Genomic DNA, 26,353 nt, shown 5'->3' with positions numbered 1-26,353 from the left:
ATGATTTGAGACTCTGCCCTGAGAAACCTGGGGTGGATCCAGTAAGGAAACCTGGCCTGACTGTGTGGGGGGATTCAAATGAGGCACCTGTGGGCACACTGGAGCTGCCCACTGGAAAGGGGCTCTGGTCCCAGGAGTGAAAGTCTCCTGGGAATGTGACTGACAAAGAGTCTTGTGAGTGAGACCAGGATGTTTGATGATAACACCAAATGCCTGAGTTGGCCTAGAGAACTTTGCACAGACTCGTTCTACAGTAAACACATTGATATGAAATGCCTTACATTGTGGGGCAAAAGCAGGAGACATTTCCTTATTTCCTACCTCCAGGCTTTGTAGAACATTTCTGCAGGCTAAACCAGCCCTGGCAGCAAGGAGACCCACCCTTCTCAGTGATGTGGGCTGGACCGTGCCCTGCTGACTCACCCTCACCCTTGACTCAGCACAGGGATCTGGACAAGCTGGAAAGATGGGCTGGGACCAAGGGTATGAGGCTCAATAAGAACAAATGCTGGGTCCTGCACTTTGGCCACAATAACCCCATGCAGCACCACAGGCTGTGGTCAGAGTGGTTAGAAAGTGGCCCAGTGGAAAGGACCTGGGGGTGCTGGTCAACAAGAGCTGAAAGTGAGCCAGCACGTGCCCAGGTGGCCAAGAAGGTCAGTGGTACCCTGGCCTGTGTCAGAAGCAGTGTGGCCAGCAGGACCACGGCAGGGATTTTCCTCCTGTATTCAGCGCTGGTGAGGCCGCACCTCAAAACTTGAGTTCAGTTCTGGGTCCCTCAGTTCAGAAGGACATTGAGGCTCTGTAGCATCTCCCGAGCAGGGCAATGGAGGTGGTGAAGGGTCTGGAGTACATGGCCTGTGAGGAGCAGCTGAGAGAGCTGAAGGTGTTTAGCCTGGAGAAGAGGTGGCTCAGGGGTGACCGTAGTGCTCTCTACAACTGCCTGAAAGGAGATTTTGGCCAGGTGAGGGTCGGTCTCTTCTGCTAGGCAAGCAAGACGAGAGGACATAACGCCAGACTGGCCCAGGAGGTGAACTAGGGGAGGTTCAGGTTGGACATTAGGAAGAAATTCCTCACAGAAAGGGTGATTAAATATCGGAATGGGCTGCTCAGGGAGGTGGTGTTGTCACAGTCCCTGGAGGTGCCTCGGACGTGGCGCTTGGTGCCATGGTCTAGTTGACGTGGTGGTGTTGGTCACAGGTTGCACTCGATTACCCCGGAGCTCTTTTCCAACCCGATGGATTCCGGGATTCTGGGAAACCCCGCCCCAGGGTTGGGGCGGGGCTCCGCTGCTGACGGCGATGGGCGTGGTCGGAAAACGGCGCGTGATTCCCGCGGGGGCGTGGCCTCCTCCAGGGGGCGGGTCCGGAGGGTGCCCTTCGGCCGTACAGGAAATGCACGCGGCGGCGCGGTGACGTCAGGCGTCGCGGGCCGATGGTGACGGCGGGTCCGGGCGGCCATGGCGCACCGGTACCTGCTGCTGGCGCGGGGCGGCGGCTGCCGCCGGGGGCTGCCCGGGGCCCCGCTGCAGCAGCTGCTCTGCGGGAGGAGCCTGCTCCGGGGGGCAAGGCCCTGCCTGGCACAGGTGAGGAGCGAGCACGGGGGCCGGGGGTCGAGGGAGGGCCGTGGTTGCGGCGGCGGCGGCGGCCGGCCCCGGGGCGGGGAAAGGCGCCCCGCTGCTCGGAGCCGATGGCGTCTCTGCCGCCCGCGGCCTTCCCCGGCTCGTCCTCCTGTTCGGAAGGCGCAGCCCCGGCCTGCTGGGTACCGGCCCTTCCGGGCGGCGGGGAGCCAGGGCTGGTGGATGGGTGAGCGGGCGGGCTGGAGCGGCGTGCCTCCCGGGCTGGAAGCGGCGGCCGTCTCCGTGCGGGAGAACCTGCGGGCTCCTTCGACTGCAGCAGAGTCGTCTCGCAGATGGAGGACGAGGCGACGCCCCAGAGCTGCTGCTGCTGCTGATGCTGCATCCCGCCGGTATTCGTAGAAACTTAGAATGTTAGGAGGTTGAAGGGAGCTTAAGGATTTTCTCTTCCCAACTCCACTGCCGTGGACAGGGGCTCAGAGGCCCATCCAACCTGGCCTTGAACGCTACATTTACAGCTTCTCTGAGCAACCTGTTCCAGTGTCTCACCACCCTCACAGTAAATAATTTCTTCCTAATATCTAACTTACTTTCTCCTCTTTCAATTGGTTCCCATTGCTCCTTGTCCTATCGCTACAGTTCCTGACAAAGAGTCCCTCTCTGGCTTCTCTGTAGAGCCCCTTCAGACGTAAGGTTGCTGTGAGCCCTCCATGCAACTCTCTCTCCTCCAGGCTGAGCAGCCCCAACTTTCTCAGCTTCTCTTCGTAGAGGAGAGTTCCCAGGTTCCCACTGATTTCCCAGGTGCTGTGTCCTACCTAATTCCAAAGTTCCTCCATTGCTTTCTCAGGGTGATGATTTGCATTAGGCGGGTTTGTGGCTGTGTGAGAGACTGAATTGTTAAAGATTAAGGACTGAGCAGTTTGTTTTGAGTGTCAGTATTCTGGAAAAAAGGAGCCTGGTTGTTGCATCCCGGGATTGCACAGTGCAGTGATGCCATGAATCTGCACCTATAGTTGTGGTCCTAACTGATAAATCGTGATGTCTGTGTGTTCATTCTTAGTAAAACGGCCTTCACTGTCAGCTGCTGCAAGATGTGTATCACCCTTGTTGGCAGCTCTAACACAGTGGAAGAGTGACAGGCCTATGTGGCTGCTTGGGAAAAGGAAGATGTTCAATTCCTCCCTCTTTCCTTGGCATCTTGAGAGGGTTGCCTTGTTTTCCTGTAGCCTAGAGTGGTGAACAGCCACACTTTATAGGTGTGAAGGCTATCTCTAGGATAGTTCTAATTGTGAGATGAACACACACAGAAGGATGTTAGCAGCTTTGTTGTCAGCATGAGTATATGGCTTGTTTTTAGTGGTGAATTTGATTATGTTTGATCAGAGCTTAATATTATTTCAACAATGAACAAAACATTGTCAGCAGTGCTGCTGATCTCCCAGGAAGCTAATTCTTGTTTCTTTCAACAAAATTTAATGAGTTCCTATTTAGAATCAATTTTAGGGAGCGGACTTTGTATTCATTCTAGCATCCTGCTGTGTGTGTAGGCAGAAAAATAAGGATCATAAAAGCCATTACTTTTTTTCAATTGATCTTTCTTGAAGAAAAAGTCAGTAACTTGAAATCATGAAAGGCTTGGGTTGGAGAGGACCTTAAAGATCGTCTAGTTACAACCCCCCTTGCCATGGGCAGGGACACCTCCCACCTGGCCAGGTTGCTCAGGGCACCATCCAGTCTGATCCTCAACACTTCCAGGCTTGGGCATCCACAACTTCTCTGAGCAACCTGTTCCAGTTACTGACCACCCTCTAGGAGTAAAGGCTTTCTTCCTAATTTCTAATCCAGATCTCTGCTCTTTTAGTTTAAAAAAAAAAAAAATTCTCCTTGTCTGTCCTATCACTGTTTGCCCACGTAGAAAGTAATTTGCATTAAGTTACATTTCTTTACTAGCTTTTTGTTGTGTGTTGTCCCCTCTTCCCATTGTGTTCTTACGTGATATTTTGGTGGTTGTTAGATAATTAAGACTTCTGGTTTAATTTTACTTTGTTTTGGAACTTGATAATGGATGAAACTGTAAACTTCCGGGTTTCTAGAATTAACAGATTCTCTATGCTATTTGTATAACTAAGCAAGTGGATTTTCTGTTCCTGCTCTGTGTAGCCTCAATTTTTTTAAAAATGGATTGTACTTACAAAGTTTTGTAAACTTTTTAAGTGGTTCTGCTTGTGGTCTTGGGTTTCTGTGGCACTCTGGACTAGTAACATTTTATGGGTTATTTTAACTCTAAAATTGACTTTTGTGTATTTTGCTTATCTAGAACTTATATTTTAAAAAGTCTTGGGTTTTAGGATGGCAGAGAAGGTATGCCTGAAAGAAGAAAATCAAATTTTTTGTTGGTTGGTTGTTTTTGTTTTACATGCAGTGAATTTTTTTGCCTCTGGCTGGGAGACACTTGGCAAGAGTTTCCTGGTAGACAGCCTGAAACAGCATCCAGTCAAAATGTGCTCTGTTTGCTTTCTCTCTGTTTAGGCAGTGGATGTGTGCTTATATCAGCTAAGCTTGCTGTGGCATTCCTATTGCAGGGACAGACAACCCAGGGACAGGCCCTTTATCAGGATGATCAATTTTTGTGCTGGTGTTTTAGAGAGTTCTTGAATATCTCCAGTGAGGGAGGCTCTACAGCCTCTCTGGGCAGCCTGTTCCAGTGCTTAGTCACCCACACAGTAAAGTTCTTCCTCCTATTCAGTGGAGCTTCCTGTGCATCAGTTTCTGCCCATTGCCTCTTGTCCTAGTGCTCAGCAACACTGAGAAGAGCCTGGCTCCATCTTCCTGGCACAGTCCCCTCAGATTCTTGAAGACAATAAGGAGGTCCCCTCTCAGCTGTCTCTTTTCGGGGCAGTCAGGTGTCACTGAACATGCCATGAAGTCAGTTGTTCCTTTTCCTCACAAAACAACTTCAAAGCACTCAGCTCTCTGCATGTTAACTTGACAGGTGACACTGTGTGATCATGGAATTTAGGATTTGCAGAGACAATCCAACAAGAAGCCAGTCCCATAATTCTGGTCTGCCCCAAAGCTCTGTCTGCTTACCCTTCTTTCTCCTTTACTTAAATTAAAACTTAATTCTGTAGTAAACCCGTGCTGCTCTAGCCAAGCCAGGCAGTTAGATTTGGCTTACTGAAACTCTTCTTTTAAACATGAGCAATTGTTTTGTCTTAGTTGGAGTAAACTATTCAGAATATTCCAGTCTCTTTGCAAATAAAAAGTAATCTTGAGTTTGCAGAAGAACTAAGCCCCTAATTTTTGTGTGTTGTAGGGGGACCACTGACATAGGAGAAAACCCTGTTGTTTCTTTGAGTTTCCTGAGTTGCTGCAACGTTCACTGTCTGTCTGTATTTCAACTAGACATGATCTATGGCAAGCTCTTTTTATTTCCCACATGGCTGCATCCCTCTTGTCATAAAACAACTTCTAGGAGCACACATGGAATTGCTCATGTTGGAGGTCATAGTGTATTTGACTTAGTAGCTGTTCTCTACATTACCTTCTCTCTAGACTAGCTGCACTGCACATGCTTCTTATAATCAGTAAAATAAATACCCTCTTGGATTTTCAGTATTAGATTTTATTCAGAGACATGTAGTGGCACGAAACTAAGGGCTTGATCAAGCAGTTCAGGAATTCTTAGCTCAGTCCACAGCAAAGCAAGGAATGAGAATGTTTTGCTATTCTTCTTGGTTCCAGCAGGTGGAACTACAGGGATACTCGAAATAAGTCTAATGTGTTTCATCATTTAATAAGGGGTGGAGGAAAAAGCTCCAGACAAAAGATTTCAGCAGATTTACAGCATTTGGTTAATGAATGGCAGCATGCCTAGTTCTAGTGTGCAGTCAATTAATCAAAAGATGTTTGCGGTCTTGCAAGGATACTTGGAGTCATGTTTTCAGGATTTGTTGCTTTTCAGTTAGTGTTGTTTGGTTTTTGCTTTTTACTATTTCTGTGGCTCTTAAGGTAAATAGCTTCCAGTCAAAAAGAACAGGAGACTGAGTGCCTTTATGTGGTGGAGGGGAGTGGAGGCAGAAGGAAAGTCAGTCTGTGGGGAAATCTTGGCATGGATAATATTTCGTTTCTCAGAAGCTTTGGAAAAGCTTATGAAGGGGATTTTATCTAAAATCTGTCCTTCTTGAAGAAATCAAGTATGATTTCTCTTGAATAAAACTGCAGTTTACACTTTCTTAAAGTATTCAGCTACAGTAGCAAAATTTTGTTAAGAATTAGTGAGTTTAAATATTTCCTTCATTGCCCTTAAATTATGAATAACAGTAAACAGCCTTGGAACAAGGAGCAATAGGCTGTGGTTTGCTGTGGTGTTATAACTGGATGCTTACCCACATAGGGCTTCAGATCATCTTTTTGAACTGAGATTTCTTATCTGTTTTAGTTTCTTAGATGGATGTAAGCATTGTCTCTTACATCCCTTTCTTTTGGATTCAAGTAGGTCTCTCATATTGAGAAGCTACAACTTCTTAACTATTTGAAGAAAAGTTGCAGGCAAAACGTGACTCAGTACTGTGTGGATCATGCTTGTACAGTCACAGTTAATGTTGCATTTTAATGTCATTCAGCTGGTATGATGAAATGTTTCCCATAGAAATCAATCTGTGTTTAATGTTCATAGCTTGTAGTGTGTTCTGCTTGATTTTCCTCTTTTAATAAGGAATGTTTTGTTTGTGTGTGAGATGAAACTCTGTTCTTAACAAAGAGAATAAAAATCTCCTTGCTGTAGAAATTACTCATTTGATGGACTTTTCTTTTTCCATTGATGTCGTTCTGGTGCACAGCAGTTACTACAAGGTCTGTTGTAAAGTAGTGTCTGACTAGCTGCCAGGCTCTGCTAGCGAGCTTGAAGATTTCTGTGGTGTGTTCTTGTTGCTTTATATTTCTTTTTCATCTTTCAGCTCTGTGACCAAGTTACCCCGGGAGTTACTGCTGATAGAAGCACAGTTTTGGCAAGTGTAATTGCTGCTTGCAGAAGACTTTTCTCTCAGCCTCCCAAAGGTGACTGTAACTTTGATCTGTGCTTACATACCTTGCTAAGGACTGCACTCATGTGCCATTTAGGTTTATTGTCTGTGGAGAAGTCAGTTCTTGTACTAACCAGCCTTTAATCTTGAGATGGAACATTCAACTTATGGGATTTTTAGGAGCTATTAAAGAATAGTGTGGTTTGCTCAACTTCACACTGTGCAGTGGAGCTTTCTGTTGTCCTAAGCTTCTTTAGCTCTGGTTAAAAGATAGGTTTACTTCAGCTTATTAAATACTATTCTCTTGTCAACCCAGTAGATTTATTTATGGAGACTGGCTAGAGCTTTTCAACAAAAATACCAGAACAAAGCTGTTTTTGCAGTCTGTATGTTCCTAGCTGCTTTGCTGGTGTATACATTCAGCTTGTGATGAAAGAATTGTAAAATAAAAACCAATTGTGAGCTCTTTTCCTCTTTCTTAATAGGATTTGAAAAGTATTTTCCCAATGGGAAGAAATCTAATGGAACTAAAGGTACACCTGGAGAAACAAAAGGTACAAAAAGCTGCTTGACATCAGTTCTTTGTGGAATGTGTATTCATTAAGTTAGATTTTGGTATAACAATTGTGAGTTTGGGTTTTAGATTTTTTCTTTATTTTTCAGGCAAGATATTTCTGTACCAGATTAGTTTAGAAGTGCAAGTTGATATGTTGTTATTATACCTGTTATGAAAGCAAAATAATCTTTGTCTTCTGGAATAGTATTTATTTTTATGTTTCTGTTGGAGTGCTGTCCCTCAATTATAAGCGGACAGACTTCTCTTCTGGTCATAACTGTCTCTCTGCTACTTAATGGACTGTATATCTGGTTTTCTGTGGAAATTGCTGTTTTTCACATCATCTAATTATTGTAGTATTGCAGACTAGTACATTTTTCAGAACATCTCCTTAATATAACTAACAAAAGGTAATATGAGATTGGCATAAGATGTAACTTTTTTTTTTTTGGTTAGAAACAAAGCAAGCTACTTCCAGACAACCCAGTGGGACTAGTAGTGGAGGAGGTGGTGGTGGTGGAAAAAAAGGTGGCAAGAAAGAAGACACTAACTGGTGGACCAGATTACAGAAGGTTTTGACTTTAAAATATCTTCCTTTATGTCACTATTTTGTCTTCAGGAAATAACCTTGCATGTTTATTAAGGCCATATTCTGATTGCCCAAATCTTGCTCAAGCCTCCTGTGCCAGGCCTTTCATGGCAACTGGGTCTGGGTGGCTCCCCACTCAGTGCCTTTCATGAATAACTGTTTTGTGCATAACTCCAGAGGCATCTACCTCTGGGTCGGGAATGTTACTGGAGTTTAGGCTGTGTGAATGTGTCATCAGTATTCTTAGAGTGGAGCCTTAGACCTTTAAAGGCCTTGTGTTTAGTTTCAGTGTCAATTTGGAAAACTTTGACCACACAATGCTCATTAAATGTAGTTTGCTCTTACGTGTTTTGACCTTAATGGAATACTTACATGAGTTTCCCTTTGAAATTTATTGCCATAAGCTGGAACATAAAGATGATAGCACCAGACAGTACAGGAATATAAAGAATGTTTTTGGTGCACATAATGTTTTTCATCACCCTTTGTTTTGGTTGTTTTTTTTTTTTTTCTTCTGTTAGTTTTTTCCTTTATTTTTTGTCAGTCTTCCATGCACTCCTGGAGACCAAGGATAGTTGTTTTAGAATGGAGGCAGAAAGGTCATGTGATTTTTCTCTGAAAACGGTAGTTCATAGATCAAAACTCTTCGATTACTATTTGTAGAACACTTACAGATTTTCTATTGCTGTAATTCCTCAGTTGTATGTGAAATTGCTGAAGTGTATTCATACCACAAAACAGACCTTTGTTTGACATTCTCTGTGGCAACCTTGAGGGCAGGGAATAGAAGCTACAAAGAAGTAGCATAATCTGTTTTCTATGTGCTTACTCTATTACAGACTCTAATTTTTCTTTTCCTTGCCTTCTCCATTTCCTAGGGTGACATTCCATGGGATGTCAGGGAGTTTCGGATGTATGTAGTGGGAAGTTCTTTTTTCTGGACAATGGTTGTATACTACTTCTTCTTCAGGGTCCCTGGGAGAGAAATCACCTGGAAAGACTTTGTCAACAACTACCTTTCTAAAGGACTGGTGAGTGGGGAGGGGAATCAATGTGAAACATCAGAGTGCTGAAGATGTTCATTTCTGCCTCCCCACTTAGAGGCTTGTGTTTGTGTGTCTGTAGAGTGAGAATTGCCTCAGTGTAGTTTTTGAGGGAGAAAGGAATTAGTTTTCATTTTAGTCAGTTCCTAGATTTGATGTTCTGGATAGATGTGTGAAGATGTATGTCATTTCAGGAGAGGAGAGGGAATAGCAACTCAGGACAAAACTTCAGTTGGATAGCTCACGTGGGTGCTGATATGAAGGGGCAGTGTAGCCACACTCTCTCTGAGTATGGGGCTACAGTACAGGTGAGCTGACATAATGGCTTAAAGAGACATGCCAGCTGCCTTTGGAAGAAGTTTACTCCTAACCTTATCACTTGCATGAGCATTCTGAAAGAAAAGGTTTTTTGCTTATTTCATGCCTGAAATCAGTTCCTTGGGGAATCTGAGAAGCAACAGTGAGAAAGGAAAGGGATGGGTGGGGAATGGAAGAACCCTTTCAAGGACAGTACATCGGCATCCCTTCATCAGCCTGACTGTGTTGTAAAGTAGCCTCCTCTCTTTGTTCTCGCCTCTCATTTTTCTTACCTGGACCACTACTGGAGCAGTCAATTTTATCATCAGTATCCTCTCTCTCTGTAGAACTTGGCAGCTTTCCATACTTGGAATAATAGGTTGGTGATGCCCTGAAGTTCAGGAGTCTGTGTCTTGCACAGGCTTTTCCCACTTCAGGAGCCACTAGTTCTTCGCTCTGTTCCCTCCCTGCTTGTAATTTTGCCTACAGATTAGGAAAGCATTATTGGTTTGCTTTGTCCTCTAGGTTTCAGACCTAGAGGGATTTTGTGTTAACACAAAATTAACCTTCCATTACTTTGGTAAGCTGCTGAACAGGGTGTTTCTTACCTTTCTTTTCTAACTGATCTCTGCAGAGCTGCTCTGTATGCTTCTCCCCTTCTGCCTAGGCTGTCTTACAATCAGTCCTAAATTGATTATTTTGTACATCTTGAGAAAAAAAAACCTTACTGATTAAATTCATGAAGCAGTAAGACATTTAACTCTGTAAAAAGATTAGTTTTGCTGTTATAATGAACAAAGCCTGAAGCCTCCTTCCAGAAAAGCATTATGAAAGTAGGCTGTTGCTCAAAACCAAGTTTCTTGTGTCTTTGTAAGATGTAGTATGGATACAGGCAGACTAAATGTGTAGCTATTAAGTGCTGTTGGCTGCCTTAGTGTTGGGGAGAAGACTGCACTACTGGAGTCTTGTGCTTTTCAAAACAAAGGAGTTCAAGTTGTTGTGTGAAACCAGGTTAGTTCTAGACTGACTTCCTAGCTCATGTTTTGCTTCAGTTCTACCTGAGATTGCCACATGTAGCGAGTTCAGGGAACAACCTTACTAACCTGTGTGCAATTCAGGCCCAACTTCTAAAACTAGATTGCTAGTTTTAAATGCTTTAAAGATGTTAAAACCAGTTATTTTATGGAAAGAGGAAGAAAACAGAAAAATCTTCAGGTGACTTCTAAAGAGGCCCTGTCAAATCCAAGAAACTAACCATTGGAGGAGACTTGTAAAAAAGATCTTAATGGTATTTATCTGCTAAACCTGTAGGCCAGTTCCTAGGTTTATATGGCATTAGTTACCTCAGCTAAATACTTCTTTATCTAATTGATGTTATTTAGTGTTGTAGCACAGGAAGCCCTTTCCATTAGGGAAAACTGTTGTAAGAACAAAGTTCAGATTTCCCTCATTTTGCTCAGTTTGGTTTATTTTGGAAGCTGCTATAAGAGTTTGGGATTGTATGACTTACTGCTTTTGGTGTTTGACCACTGAGACAATTAACTGTTGTTTAACTGTTTTTTTTTTGTAACTGATTTTTGCTGAGGCATGCATTGGGTTTGTCCTTGAGAAAAGGGTATGGTGTCAGTCTTTCAATCTAAATTCTGGTGTGCCAGTATTCCTTTCTTCCTGATTACATACATGATTCCTAATGGCAAATTGTAGACTGTGGAAGTATCTTGGAGTACATGATTAATTGTAATCTCCTAACTGGAAAACAGAAAGATTCACATTTGATATCTGAAGCTGCGGTGGAAGCACAGTGACTGTACACTATTCACTCACGTTTTGTTCTTTTCTCCTCCTACAGGTGGACAGACTTGAAGTGGTGAACAAGCGCTTTGTTAGAGTCATCTTTGTTCCTGGAAAGTCTCCTCATGAATGGGTAAACATTTTTAATACATGTACATGAGATATTAGAAGCAGCAAACCAGTCTTTTTATGGAAAGTATGAGGCAGAAATTTGGTCTGGATCATTAATAATTTCTTAATCTAAAACATATTTTCTTGTTATGTTATCCTACATCATGTGTTTTTCACTTCACTGTATCTGTTGTTTTGTCATAGATACCTTTAAACTATGACAAGTAGTTCCTTTCCAGCACCATGCTCTTTAATACAGATACTTAAACAGAAAGAGCAAGAAATTGCTGAAGGTTCTGTATTTTTAACTGCTGTTTTCCATCTGCTCAAGAAAATCCCAGACTTAGATCCACATACTTAGGAATCTTTTCTGTTCCAGACTGCTTTTAGCCGGTTACTTAAGAAAACAAAGAGAAGTGTTTGTTTTCAAAGAAATTATTTCATGGAGTTGCTCTTCTTGTAGCACAGTGAGGAACAGACTGATGCAGGTGAAAGTTTTCCAAAGAAGATACCCAGTGGCAGGGACCTATTAAAAAATGAAGTTTTCATGGAAAATTCAAATAAGCATTGGGAAAACTTTATCAGGTTACCTCTTTTTAGGTGGTGGAGCTTTTCTTAACTGTCTTTCTGAAACAAGGTCTGCAAGTCCCTCCTGAGTAAAGTGAAATCTGCAGCAGTTACTTAATCAGTGGGTTTCAGTGTGGCTTATTTATACACCTACTCTTTAGCCCACATACAGCCAGTTGCCTTCATTTCCCAATCAGTTAACTGCTCTGTTTTTTCTTTTTCAGTGGTAGGGTAAGGAGGGACAAGTCAGGCAGGTCATGGTGCAAAAGGGGATATTTTCTTGAAAGACCATATCTCAACACATTTTGAGAGTAATATCTGGATTTTTATTTCTGGTCTGTAATAAATTTCATGGTGTTGGTTTTTTGTTTGTTTGTTTGTTTTTTTCCTGAAGACAGTTGACTTTAAAGCTAGTGTAAACTGCAAAAATTTTTGTTAAGAAAAGCAAAACCCTTTCTTAATCAGAAGGGCTGAGACCTTCAAATGAAACAGTATGATTGCTGTGTTTCCAGTTTCAGTGCTCTGTATTATTCTGATTATGTAGCTCCCTTGTAAACATCTGTTTAATACTCCCTTCCATTTTTTCTGGAGAAAATGCCAGGATTTCCATCTGTTTTAAAGTGCCCTGAAACTATTGGGATTTATCATCTCTGCACAAGCAGTGATAGCTAGAGTGTATTCAGGCTGGGAGGTTTCAGATTTGTTGTGTGCCTCTTATACCAGTTACACATTGGACAAGGCAACTTAAACTTGGTCCAAATCTAAGAGATGCACAAGGAATTACCAGACTAGAAGAAGCTGGCTTGTAATGAAGGTGAAATAAGGTAGGGTGGACACTTGTGATCTCTGCTTTTCTCCTTGCAGTACGTCTGGTTTAACATTGGTAGCGTGGACACTTTTGAACGGAATCTTGAGACTGTGCAGCAAGATCTGGGAATAGAAGTGGAGAACAGATTGCCTGTAGTCTACTCAACAGAGAGTGATGGGTAAGAAGTTGCTTTAAAAAGTCTCTGGTAAAAAAATTGTTGTGTTTACGGTAGAGAAGTAGGTTTGTAATACACATACCTTATGCATCACTAGGTGGCAGTATTATCAGAATAACAATCAGCTTGGGTTTATTTTTGAGTGTTAAGGCTAAGAGAAGCTGTTCAGTACTTTGTATATGAAGAAATCCATATCCTCTTACTCTAAATATAGGTGCTTATTATATAAATGTTTTACTATTAACTCCTTTCTTCATTTAAGCCCATCTTCCCAGTGACTTTCACTAGAGCAAGAGTTAGCCAGGCAAAGCAACAGAGCTCCAGAGATGATGCTCATGTAGATTTTTGAACAGACAGATTCTCTCACAGAAACTCAGTATATTGGCTGAGATATTCTGGGCATCAGTTTTTGGCCAAAACCTAATCATAAGTCAAATTCTGGGGCCTTGGAAAAAAACAAGAGATGGGTGATTAAGTAGATCACACAGATCCAGTTTTCTGCCTCTTAGCATAAACTGGAAGATGCATCATGCTCTTAATTGTTAAGAAAAATAGTACTGATATTAGATTTACAGCATTGTTGCTTCCCATTAGGGAATAATGGCTTTGATACTAGATTTGTGTTTTGTATTAGACTTATGTGGCTGAATTTTATTGACCTTATTTAGAAGACAGTGAAAGTGCTTCTCTGATGAATTCTTTTCCAAATGCTTAGAAGACAAACATAATCTTGTATCCCAAGGATTAGTTTCTTTTCAGTTCTAAGTGAGCAGTTTAAAAATTACTCCAGCTGATGTCTGTGAAATAGGTTTTGCATCATCAGGAAATTCAACTTTGGGTGTAGTAGTTCATATGTTTAACGAAAATGGCTCATTTGCCACCTCTCGTGTTTACATTCTTGGTACTTGGGGGTATTTGTTTTGATTTGGGGGATGGAGGGGAATGTCTTGGTTTTTCTGCGGTGTGTTTTACCAAGCTGCTGCTGCCTTTTGATCTTGGTGGCAGCAGGAAGAATGGTGGCCTTAACTCTGGGCAGTCCTGCAACTTCAGGAGGTTTTTATTTCCCTGTTCTACACACTGCTTACCTCATTTCTCTGTTTCTTTATAACTGAGCATGCTCTTAAGGGTGGTCTATAAGTAAACCTGTTGAGCCCTTATTTAAACAAACCTGGGGAAAGGTTATGGTTAGGGCAATGCAGCACTTGTGTGAAAAGGCTGCATGTTGGCCTGAGGCTTCTCACAACAGACTGGGAAAAGCAGGTCAGTTCCTATGCCTTCTGCAGCCTTGTACAGACCTTTACTTCCTGAATCCCTTTTTCTGACCACAGCTCTGGTCCTTTCCTCCTCAGTGCCTGTTCTTCATATAGATATTTATGTATACTGCTCTGCCTCAGGAATGCCACAGAAAACAGGAGAGAGCAGCAGCTGTACACAATCAAAGTACTGCTGTTCTCTCTTGGATCAGAATCTGCTGAATACCACAGTAGAGGGAAAAATCCTTCTTTTCCTCTTTATTCCAGGAATGTGGGTTATCTGTAAAGCCTGAAAATCCTGTGCTGATTCTTGACTGTTCTTCTTTTCTCCATTTTGTTTTTGCCAAGTGTGGATAGAACGTCTTGTGAGCTGTTTGTTGAAGCCGTTCCTTTTCAGAGAAAAATCTGTACAGTGCTCAGATACTATTATAAAGAGGACTGTGTTAGGGTTTTTGGCTTTTACAGAGCTGTGCTAGAAGGCTGGAGGACAATGGACAATGAATAATAATTTAAAAAAACCAAAACCACAAAACAGAAACAAAAAAAAAAAAACCCACCCCAAGAAACCACGCCCTCTCCCCTGCAAATCTGTAGTCTTGAAAATGAAAATGGAAACAGTGAAAGAAGGAAAGAAATGTAAAAAACTGAAAGACCTAAGGGAAGAAGAGCGTATATTTTAGAGAGAAATTTCTGTTTGAAATAGTAGGATACACTGTCTATATGCTACTTAATATAACTTACTTTGAGAATGACCATTTACATAGCTAGTCCTGTAAATTTAGCTTTGAAAAAATAAGCTACTTCTGTTTATTAGTTAGTGCAATTTTTCCTCTGTAAAACTCAGCAATGTTACTTGATGTGCTTGGTTTACAAACAAGCAACTATCAGTATAACACTTTGTTCTTGGTTTTATTTTGGTGGTTTCCCAATGTGAACAACCTGCAGAAATAGAAACATTACAAGTTAATAGGGTATTAGTCCTGAATTTGCTTGTGATGGCACCAACATCTCATACTTGTTATTTGCAGTAATGGATTTTTGTGATCTATTTCTCTTTTTTGTTTGTTTTTCCCCACAGATCCTTTCTCCTCAGTTTGCTGCCTACAATTCTGATCATTGGTTCATTGCTGTACACATTAAGAAGAGGTCCTGCAGGCTTAGGTCGGGCAGGGCGTGGAATGGGTGGACTTTTCAGTGTTGGTGAAACTACTGCCAAAGTCCTTAAGGATGAAATAGATGTTAAATTCAAGGATGTAGCTGGCTGTGAGGAGGCCAAATTAGAGATAATGGAGTTTGTTAACTTCCTGAAAAATCCAAAACAATATGAGGATCTGGGAGCAAAAATTCCAAAGGTAAGGGAATGATGACTTAGACTGTATTTTTCTAGTGGTCTTCAGTATTCTAAACTGTACCAGGATTATTTACGTATGCAATGCTTTCCAGCTTCTGTCTTCTTCCAATCAGAAAAAAATAAGTAAACATTAAGTGCCAGCGGTGTAACTGTGGTGCCAGAAGACTTGCCTTGTGGAATACATTATCTATTCACGTGGACCAGAAATGATACACATATAGGTATAGCATCAATCTTGCAAATAGTTATTACAGAATTGCCTTTTGGCTGTGCTGGTGGGGGTATCCACCTGATGACATACCTTTCTTTTTCTTTTTTAGTATGTTAGTCAAAGAAAATGCTGTTCCTGTAACTCTAAGACAGCATGGTAGTGTTGTACCTAATTTGTTTTTCCTTTTGCACATTTAAAAGAGGGATTAATCTTCAATTATTTCCTTGCATGACTTGGGCTGTTGTGAAAGAAAACCCAGTGGACTCCATATCATAACATGTTATTTCATAGGCTTAATGTTATGTTTTCTTCATGAGGAAAATATACATATTTCTCTTGCAGGGGGCAATTCTGACAGGTCCTCCAGGTACTGGGAAAACACTTCTGGCTAAAGCTACAGCTGGAGAAGCCAATGTCCCATTTATCACCGTCAATGGCTCAGAGTTCTTAGAGATGTTTGTTGGTGTGGGTCCAGCGCGAGTAAGTCTTTGGCCTTGCTCTTTCAGTATTGGCTGTTGAAAGGACGTTGTCAGGTTTGGGAGATGTGGTTTGATTGCAGCTGAAGTTCTTTCTTCTATGCAGATTTCTTCCAGGTGATGCCAGATGCATGTCTAAGCACAAAACTTTCATTGTACCTTTAATAAAGGTTAATGAAATTAGTAACTTCAATAAAAGTTACTAAGGCTGTTCACTACCTGGTTTCAGGCCATTAAGGATGTGCCTCTTTTCAGGTGCTCTAGAACACAGAACAGCACTCTTTAAGCTCTGATCTGAAGTAAATTTACTAGCTGGATCAGAAATTTGTAGCTGATTTGACTACTATTATGGAAATGCCTCCTCCTGCTCTAAATTCTGCTTCTTTGAAGAACTTTATTTTCTTTGTAGTTTCAAACTCTTAGCTGTAAAAGGTTGTCTAGGCCACACAGGTAAGCATCTGATTGAAATATGAGTCCAGTGACTGATTTCTGTAGGTTAGGTGTTTTAAATAACCAAATATATTTCTTTTTTTTTTGTGCTTTTCTGCCTTAACTGTCTTAAGAAAGCTCATTAAAAACATGTGAAGTGGTATAAACAAGCTACTGAGGGTATTTTATGGTAATTAAAATTTGGGAAAGTATTAGGTATCCTAAAAAGATTGTGATAGTCAGGCTTCTGTTGTCAGTAGATACCAGAAATGCCCTAAAGCAAAGTGATATAACTTTTCTGTACTGGTCTATGAAAGTACTTTTATTATCCAGTGACATCTGTTGACACAACTTTGGCTGGGAATCGAGGTTTCAACACAACATGAGTGTTTTACTTTCAGTTCCTATTAATTTATTAAATAAGGCAGTTGTTAGGGATGCTAAATTGATCACTGGTAAATTGGAATATGCTAGAGCTGAAACTGCTTACAAAGCCTTGGTTTCTTTGGTGATTTTTAAGTGCATATGCATATGGAAACCTTCAGTTTCCATAATGCATATACACTAAAAATAGTTGTCTGATTCTGGATTTCTGCTTATGCCAGTGAAAAGATAGTTCACTTTAAGCATCTGACACTTGTTTGTCTTGTTCCTTCATTGTACTTTTTTCAAAAAATCTAGGTAACTTTCTGTAGTAGAGCCTACTGTCCAAAATTTGCATCTCTTCATGTCTGCTGTACACGTTTTGTCATCAGAGAAGCCTTCTGTAATTGCATCACTAATGTATAGAATAGTAAAGCTCTGAGCTGTATCAAATTCTCACTCAGGCCAGAATGATTCCATTAATTTTTAATTTCCTGTTTGCTCCAGTTCGATTCCTCAGTTGTAGATCTGTGAACTCACTGAACTGATTTTAATGAGGTCCTTCTGATGCATTTGCAAGCAGAGCAACATTGCAATGTTGCATCTAAAATTCAAGTCAGATTGTGCTGCAACTACCAGAGTAGTTAGGTAATACCTTGTTTATAATATGAAAGGCTAAAACAAATTTCAGGTGTCTACTCATGTCCTGGATGTTTTTCCCAGACTTCTAGAAGTTAATTTAACTTCCAAAAGAATATTCAGAGGGAAATTAAGTAATTTACTGCCTTGAGGGCTGGCTGAAGGCTGTGGAATGCTTGTTCAGAGCCATACCCAGTTATAGGGATACTGTTACAGATGTTCCTCTTCCCCCCACTCCTCCATCTCTAAAGGGTTACAAACCAGCCTGATACATTCTCTCTTCTTTTGTTAAGGTTAGAGACTTATTTGCTCTGGCTCGTAAAAATGCCCCCTGCATTCTCTTCATTGATGAAATAGATGCAGTGGGGAGGAAGAGAGGAAGGGGCAACTTTGGAGGACAAAGTGAGCAAGAGAACACACTCAATCAGCTTCTAGTAGAAATGGATGGTGAGTATTTAGTGTCTAAATACTATGTTATAATAACAAGGATATTGGAAAGAACTAATATGCTTGTTCAGACCTGCTAACCAAGATTTGTATTCTAGCTTAAATTCAAATTGTCTGTTTCCTTGTTTCCTAAAATAAAGCATGCTGACTCACTTTGCTGCAGCCTGATATTTTACTAAAATTCATTCAGAGGAAAAGAGCCCTCATTCTGTATCTAACTCTTTGTCATAGTTGAATAGGCAAAAAAATTCTTCACAATGAGACCAGTTTGTCTGTAAAAAAGTACAACTAGCCATGCTGGTTCTGCCATTTCCTGAGCAGTTAATCTATTATTGTATTTTGAAGATAAAGCAGGATTTGATATAGTACTTGACAAAGCAGAACCCAAGGCCATTTTCTTGCTTGTTATGAAAAGCTGGACAATGCAGCAATAATTAGAAATATTTTCAACTCTTGAGATCATTTGTTTAAACTGTCAGTTCTTACATGACCAACCCTGTAAAGTGGACAGTCTTTTTATTTCTGGTTTTGGGTGGTTTTTTCACAGAAAATGATATTTACACAGCTTTTCTCTTTATCACTTTTCTTTAACAGGATTTAATACAACCACAAATGTAGTCATTTTGGCAGGTACTAACAGGCCAGATATTTTAGACCCTGCTCTGATGAGACCAGGACGCTTTGACAGGCAGATTTACATTGGTAAGTTTTACCTGGGTGCCTGTATCATCCTGTGTTTGTAGAACACTGCTGAAGTCACTGCAGCTATTTATACATGTAGCTTCCTTGCACACTCAATTTGAATATAATGTGTGTGAGAAGTAAAACCATATGTCTTCTGTTTTAAAGGACCCCCAGATATAAAAGGAAGAGCGTCGATTTTCAAAGTTCACCTTAGACCTCTGAAATTAGACACTGTCTTAAATAAAGATAACCTAGCAAGAAAGCTTGCATCACTAACACCTGGGTTTTCTGGTAAGTGACTCCTAATGCCACTGTTATTCTCCATTTACTATTTAAGCTGTAGATATTTGATTTCCCTACTAATTCTGGTTTTCTTGCACCTGATCTTCTGGATGGCATTTGATTTCATTGTATTTATTGACATTCTGAAATTCTCTTTGCCTGTTTGAGCAAGTAGGAGATTTCTCAGGGTCTCAGGTTTTGTGTGCTTCAGTCAGGGTGACATGATAAGGGAGTTTCATCTGTCTTCAGTACAACCAATTCAGAGGATTCTGATTGTTATCACTTGTGTGTGTTTCTCCCTTCATTTGTCCTTTGTTTGTTGCATTCTTGAACACTTCTGGGGAAGACCTGGGTTTTGTGGCGTTTATCTGCATATTCTGTAGAGTAATTTATGTTTCTGGGTGTAAAAAACCAAAAAATAGTGCCAAACTCAATTACTAGTCAATATAGATATTAAATTAATTCAATTATAAGCCAGTAGTGAAAGTTCTCACATCTATTCCTAATTCAACACTTGTGAATTCTTCACTGGTTTTTGGTCTATATGGAACTGGTTTTCTGAGATGTGACTGTCAGTGTTTCTGGCAGCTACAGTGATGATGTTTAAACTAAGTTATCTCAATAGTGCTGCTGCAGATAGTTTTAACAAAACGTGGATGGCTTGAAATCAGTCATATGAAAGGATGTCTTCTAAAGATATGCCAAAATCTGAACTAGATACAGAATTCACATGTAGGAAATGCATGCAGCTACATAAATACTAGTTTTAGTATAGTCTGTTGCAGACAGAAAAGGAAGGTGGGATGTGTCAAACAAGTACTTCACTGGTAATAAACTTCATTTGCTGGCTGTCTACCTGTGAGAAAAAATCTTAAAGCCTATAACTACAGTACGTGTATTTAAATATATCTTAAATAATCAATCTGTTTCAGAGCACATTACCTTTCATTTTCAAGCTCAGGGTGAGTTTATAGCAATCTAGTTATAGATAAAGTTGTCTTTATGCTAAACTCAGAGGAAAGTGTTGAAAAAGTTCAGTAATTCTTGCCTTCTCTGCTTTTAGGGGCTGATATTGCAAATGTTTGTAATGAAGCTGCTTTGATTGCTGCAAGGCATCTCTCAGATGCTATAAACCAAAAGCACTTTGAGCAAGCTATTGAAAGAGTTATTGGAGGTAGGTGAATTGCATCAGTTGTCTCTCAAAATTGTAATTGGCAATTTCCTTTTTTATGTATAGGAAGCCATGCTTTTGAATCTTTTTCCTGCTCCTCAAGGTTGTTTTTTTTCCTCTCCTAAACACAACTGAGATTCAGAAAAGTATCCTGTCTATATTGCTGGCCTCTGTAATAGAGGAAGTTGTACAAAGAGAAATTTCAGGGCACCTACCTAATTTCTTCAAAACAACAAGAGAAAAATGTGTTTGGATTTAGGAATGCTTTTAACTGCTGCAAGCCTGAAATAGTCTAGAAAAGATTTTTTAAATGCAAATGTTTTATTTAAATATTTGAATGTTCTTAAGAACTTACTTTAAATTTAGAAAATCTGAGGAAGGACAAGGTTACAGTGAAAGCTGGAAGATGCAAATTTCTAAAACTTGCAGGTTTGGGAGGGGTGTTTAAACTTTTTCAATAGATCATATGCATGGCCTCTAAGTATTGCTCACCGTCTTTTCAAATGAGGTAAAGGATTTCAGAGGAGAAAGTTCTATCTGAAACTATTAATCAAATTTATTTTACAAAGGTTTGGAAAAGAAAACTCAAGTACTCCAGCCAGAGGAGAAGAAGACAGTAGCATATCATGAGGCAGGGCATGCAGTTGCAGGGTGGTTTTTGGAACATGCTGACCCACTGTTAAAGGTAAGAAGGTTTATTTGAACTTGTAATTTTAACAGTACCATGGACAACATCTTTTTCTTTGTGTATTTTCCCCCCTAATGTTAAGAAGATATTAAAATATATAATCTTTTAAAAAGCAGTGTAAGTGTGTCATTTTTAGAGTATATTTTGGTTCATTTCTTGTAACTTTCTTAACTGTTTTCTGGCTTAGCTGTTACACATTTTGTAGTATAAATGTCCTTTGAAAGTGGGAGACCTGTTCTGCCCATGAGTCTACCTGCCTTGATGGCTGCTTTTTTTCTGAGGCTTTCAGTACTGATCAGTGGTTTATAGGTTACTTTTACCAGGTTACACAGGTATACTTCAGGAATAGATGAGTCTAAATTTTAGTTTCAGTTTGCGTTCTTTTGGGCTCACAGCATGACAAGTTGAACAAAGAGGAAAAAGCACCCCAATCTCCCAGACTTGCTTTAACATTGATAGTTTTGCATAGCTGTGTTTTTAATCTCCTCTCAGGCTTAAAAATAATCTTGTACAATTTACTGCTGGAAGAAAGGTCATTAGTAAATGTGGAAATTCCTTAAAGTGTTCAGAATGCTAAAGATGCAAAAATGCTATGTCTGTTACAGAGTACATAATGCCCAATACATTACATTCAAGGAATTGTGGATTTTAATTAAAATGATGTTTCTAAAATATCATACAGTTTTTAGAGAAGATATGACAGTGGTCTTAACCTTTCTTTTCCAGATATTCTAGTAGTTGTTATCCCAGTTTAGAGCTAGCCAGGGCTTTTAAGGATAAAACACAATGGGGACAAAACTGTAAATGGAAATAATGTCTGAATTAAATCTCAAGGGTGAATATGGTGTAGACTGTGGTATTAAAAAGTAAGTTGAACTGAAGAATGCTTTATGGTTTTTAACACTGTTTTAAGTTGTAGCACTGTTAATTTTGTTGGTAGGTATCTATTATTCCACGTGGTAAAGGACTGGGTTATGCTCAGTATTTGCCCAAAGAACAGTATCTTTATACCAAAGAGCAGCTACTGGACAGAATGTGCATGACTTTGGGAGGACGTGTGTCTGAGCAAATCTTTTTTGGAAGAATTACAACTGGTGCCCAAGATGACTTGAAGAAGGTGACCCAGAGTGCATATGCACAGGTATAAGACTTCTTTTTTTCCTTTACTGTTTTGTTTATCTCTGACCTTACTAATATTTTGATATGATGCAATTACATTAGGTACATCCCTCAAAAGCCTTGTTTAAGAAAACACTGCATGAATAAACATCATGGTGTTGTTTAGAGATGCTGATGACTCAAATACTTTATTTCAGTCTCACAACAGCAGTCCATGCATTAGCCTTCAATTACTGCCCAACATCTGCCCACAGGAACATACATGTTAGATCCAATTGGATTCAATTACATGTGGAAATTGTTATACTTGTTTTAAAATGGAATTTAGTGCTCAGATTTTGTCGTACCATCCTACATTTTACAATTGCCCAGTGTGCAGATTCAGTTTGGATTCACACTTGAAATCCAGACAAGCTTGTGTGAAAGCACTATTTGGTGTCAGTTAAGACTGGAATGGGAATTAAGGCATCGGTTTGTGTTTGTATCGTATTAACTAATGTAGATGAGTAATTTAAAATCTTATCAATGCAGTGACTCACCTAAGTGTAGCTGTGAGCTACACACAAGTATGCTACTACATTTCCTGCTTCAGCACAAAAGGTGTCATAAGGCACTCACGAGGAGCAAGAGACATTTTGGAGTACATGTTTCTTCCCCTGCACACTTATCCCCAAACCCCACCTACTTCCTGGTCTCAGACGTGCTTCTTGTTGCCTCAGTTCTGGGAATAAGTGTGTAATGATATCCTGTTAATTCTATGAGATCTTCAGTGACACTTGTTCAATATTAAATTTAAAAAATAAGTCTGCTTATAGGCTTTTATACATGTTAACAAAAAAAAAAGTATCAAACTTTCCTTAAGAAAGCAGGTTAAAATGCTTAGTTCTAATGGCGAGGTGTCTTTGAATTCTGAGTATTTGTTGTCATACCTATGTGGATCTTGCTCGACGGAGAAGTGCTGCTTTAGTAACCATCAGATTGATAGTAGCCATGGAGTGAATAAATAAATAGCAGTTTGAACTTGCTTCCGTTTCTGCTAGAGCAAAATGCAACTTAAAACATCCATATTTGGCATCCAGATAAATCAGTATTCAGTACTGAGTCAAGCAAGATAAGAATTGTTTTTACATTTGTAGAGGAGTGTCTTGGGATGAGGAATAGCATATGATTTTTGAACTTGATAGAAAAAAACCTTCAAGACCCTCTACTTTAGTACTTAAGTCAGCTTATCTTTATGGGTGAGTAGAATATGCTAAACTTTAGAAGTATTTTGAATTGGCGAAACACTTCTATTTCTAGTAAAGGAGAAGGGTTTTACTGCTTAAGGAAGACTGAAGTGGTTTTTGTGTAATATCTTAGAATTTAAACAGCAAAGGACTATGCACACCACTAGTAACCACTTTAAAATGCTGTTATTTGTGTCCTTCACTTTCACTTATTTCTTTTTGCTGATTAAAGTCAACACATGTGTGTTGACTTCAATAGACTTGAGTTTTCAGGGAAGGGTTGATGTTACAGGAAAAGATCAGGTTATAGCAAAATGACTTCTTCCTTTCCTTTTTGTTGGCCATATTTTACATCAACATGCCCTAAAATCTTTGTCTCTCCTTTATTTGATATTTTTTTTCCTTCAGATTGTTCAGTTTGGTATGAATGAAAAAGTGGGGCAGATTTCCTTTGATCTCCCTCGTCAAGGAGACATGGTCTTAGAGAAACCCTACAGTGAGGCAACTGCCAGGTTGATAGACGAAGAAGTGCGGTCACTAATTAACATTGCCTATGAAAGGACATTAAACCTGCTGACTGAGAAGAAAGCAGAAGTGGAGAAGGTGAGCATTACAATATTTTTAGCCACTAAATTCCAGCTGGTAAACGAAAATCTGAATTGAACTGAATTAGATTTAAAATAGTGACTATATAAGTATATGAGGAAGTTTGCTCAAAACCCATTTGATGTAATCTTGAGAATGTGTCACAAGACTTAACAGAAACCTCCTATTGTGTTGGAGCACCTCTGAGCATCTCACAAGCATGATTTAACATCCCTCCCTGCTTATGTGGGCAATATTCATTTGGAAAGTTGGAGGGAAGAGTCTGCCCTACTAACGCAGGGTTTAGTAGATGTGATAAGCAAACATAAAAACCCAAAGATGAAATACCAGGATCCAAATTTTTTGGGCTAAAAGAAGCTCTTGTAAGCAGGGAAGCTCATGTGACTTCTTTTCTCTGAATTCCTTTTGAGCGTTAATAAAAATCTTTGTCTTCTTCCCTTCCTGTCCCTTGTGATCTGCCTCACTGCAGCTGAGATTCAGCCTGTGCATATTCTTTCTTCATGCCAAAAAAGCCTGATAGAGCAAAAGGATAATCTTCTAGGATAGGCATCCAGTAGGCTTACTGACAAGGAGACTTTGTATGGGCTCCATAAATCCTGTTGTAGCAGGTCATCATCCCAAAAGAGATCACTGAATGTGGTTTGTGCTTAACGATGAGCACAAACAGCGACGCAAGGCTGCAGATTCCCCTGGTGCAGTGTTCACACACTGGTGTTTTGTGGTGCTCTTGAGCTTGTAACACAACAGCAGCCTGATTGCACTGTCCCCACTGACCAGAAGGGAACACTTGCTTTCACCTGTCGCTTAATGTCTTGCATCAGGAGCCTTTTGGCAGAGGCAAAAAGCTGCTGCTGTTCTGAAGCAACAGTAAAAGGAACAGTGGCCCACAGTGAGGGCACTTGGCTTAATCTTAAACCAGGATTAAAAATAAAATTGTATTTGTGCTCCCTGATTGCATAAGGGGGAGAAAAATCTTGGATCTGGTGAACTCTGAATGATGGGGTTTTTTCTGTCAAAATTAATCAATGCCCAATTAACTGCTTTAACAAACTCTTGCAAATAGGACCGCCATCTTAGGTATTTGATGTGTATGACATAACCTGTTGTGCTGTTCCAGGTTGCCCTGCGGCTACTGGAGAAGGAAGTGCTTGATAAAAGCGATATGCTAGACTTGCTTGGCCCAAGACCATTTGCAGAAAAGTCGACTTACGAAGAATTTGTGGAAGGTACAGGAAGTTTGGATGAGGATACTTCACTACCAGAAGGCCTTAAAGACTGGAACAAAGAGCGTGAAAAAGAGAAAGAGGAGACAACAGATGAACAGGTTGCTAGGCAGATCAGAGGAGGGATGCCATTTTAACTGTGAAGTGTGTGCCCCACAGTGACTTGCACTCTGGAAGAGAAACAAACTCACCTAGTTTGTACTTCAAAACAAAAAATATTTATTCAACCAAACTGTATTAAGGATGGGTGGAAGAGTGATCTCTTGGAACGAGAGAAGTATTTTCTGCTTCCAATGTATGTGTGTGAGATCATCAGTTCAATGGTAAAGGTGATCATCTTGTGTTTGCCAGCTGGAGAAGCGTACGAGGAATTTGAGCTGCAGTGGAACGCCAGAACTGAGCCTCTCAAGCGTCAAAACAGTTCAGATTCATGCACAAACTTTGTGGCACTGGTCTTTATTTTTTTTCTTTTTTTTTTTTCCAAAAGTCTGTAATCTTATAAAAATCAAAGGGTTTTTTGATTATTTATCTAAACAATACCGGTATGTGACCTATTTCCAAAAAGAAAAAGAATCATACAAAATACATTGTCAAATGTGAAAGTCTGGTTGTACAAAGTACTAGCTTTGCAAAACTATCAGCTCTTTCATCTGACTCTTTCCCATTCATCTTATTTTGATTTTAGAGTTGGTCTACAAAGAACTGCCATGTAAGTTGACAGTGAAACTGGACACTTGCTTAAATATCTAAAATGTACTCATGGTTCAGTGTCTTAAATTAAGCTGAAACTGTTTGGCTCCTGCAGTTTTACCAGTCAGTTTTTTACAGAGTTCTGTAAAATATTGAACATATGAATGTGTTGTGTAAATACAGTTTGAGTCAATAAAAACAGTACTTTTCTGAACAAAGCTTGCCTTTTTTTTTTTTTTTCCTTTTTGCTGGTTTTGGGTTATGGAATTCAGAACAATACAAAAGTCTCTGTTAAAATAGGATAACAAGGTTGTGCTCACACATACAAAAAGCAGCAACCAAAACCAAAGGTGATAAATCAGATTGTCAGAGTTTCATACTTGTTTGCTTAACCTAAATCTAGGGGGTTTTTCCCCTGCTTAGTTGAATACAGTTGTCTTAGTAGTCTGCTTTTTGTTGTTTGCTGCATGCTAAGGATGCATGCTGTTTCATTAGCTGGAGAATTCAGCTGTTCAAAAACTAATGGCCTGTCTCTCCATCCCAGCAGAAGACAGGGAAGCATGGTTGGAGGGGTAGAGTGGTGATTAAGGGGTGGGGGAAGGAAAATGAACCCATCTTCTCTGCTGGAAAAGATCCTTTAAGGGTGATGAGTCAGAAGATAGGTTAAAAGGATAACTAGTGACTGATTCCATCTGTATGTTGCAACATATTGGAAACCAGTAGGATGACAAAGGGAAAAGTTTATCTGAAGTTTAGACCCTTGATTCTAAAGGTATTTGAGTTAAATTATTTATGGAAATTATTCTTTTGGATTTTCTTCATGATAGAACTTTTTCCATCTGTGATGTTTCCTGGCTTTACAGTGAAAAAGAATGAGGGAAACAAAGCAAATATAGCTATTTTGGGCATATTTACTGGCCTTTTTTACTTGTTAACCACTTCTATTTATCCCTACTGT

At 40.1% G+C, this 26,353-nt stretch overlaps 1 protein-coding gene across 1 annotated transcript; it reads left to right on the top strand.

The window, feature by feature from the left end:
* The first annotated feature begins 1,435 nt into the window (after positions 1-1,435).
* Positions 1,436-25,613, top strand: AFG3L2 (AFG3 like matrix AAA peptidase subunit 2). The gene is made up of 17 exons (XM_066183786.1): positions 1,436-1,585; positions 6,535-6,634; positions 7,086-7,154; positions 7,613-7,728; positions 8,624-8,776; positions 10,935-11,009; positions 12,419-12,540; positions 14,869-15,142; positions 15,695-15,832; positions 17,553-17,706; positions 18,301-18,408; positions 18,556-18,681; positions 19,736-19,846; positions 20,413-20,528; positions 21,472-21,672; positions 23,285-23,479; positions 24,600-25,613. Exons 1-17 carry the CDS (start codon positions 1,460-1,462, stop codon positions 24,840-24,842), a joined length of 2,427 nt encoding a protein of 808 aa, XP_066039883.1. The 5' UTR covers positions 1,436-1,459; the 3' UTR covers positions 24,843-25,613.
* Positions 25,614-26,353: the final 740 nt, after the last annotated feature.

The sequence above is a fragment of the Chamaea fasciata genome, unplaced genomic scaffold, assembly GCF_029207755.1.
Source record: "Chamaea fasciata isolate MVZ Bird 193981 ecotype frontalis unplaced genomic scaffold, bChaFas1.0.hap1 SCAF_1, whole genome shotgun sequence".
Lineage (NCBI taxonomy): Eukaryota > Metazoa > Chordata > Aves > Passeriformes > Sylviidae > Chamaea > Chamaea fasciata.
The sequence above is the reverse complement of the archived record's forward strand: the minus strand, read 5'-3'. Positions and strand labels throughout refer to the sequence as shown.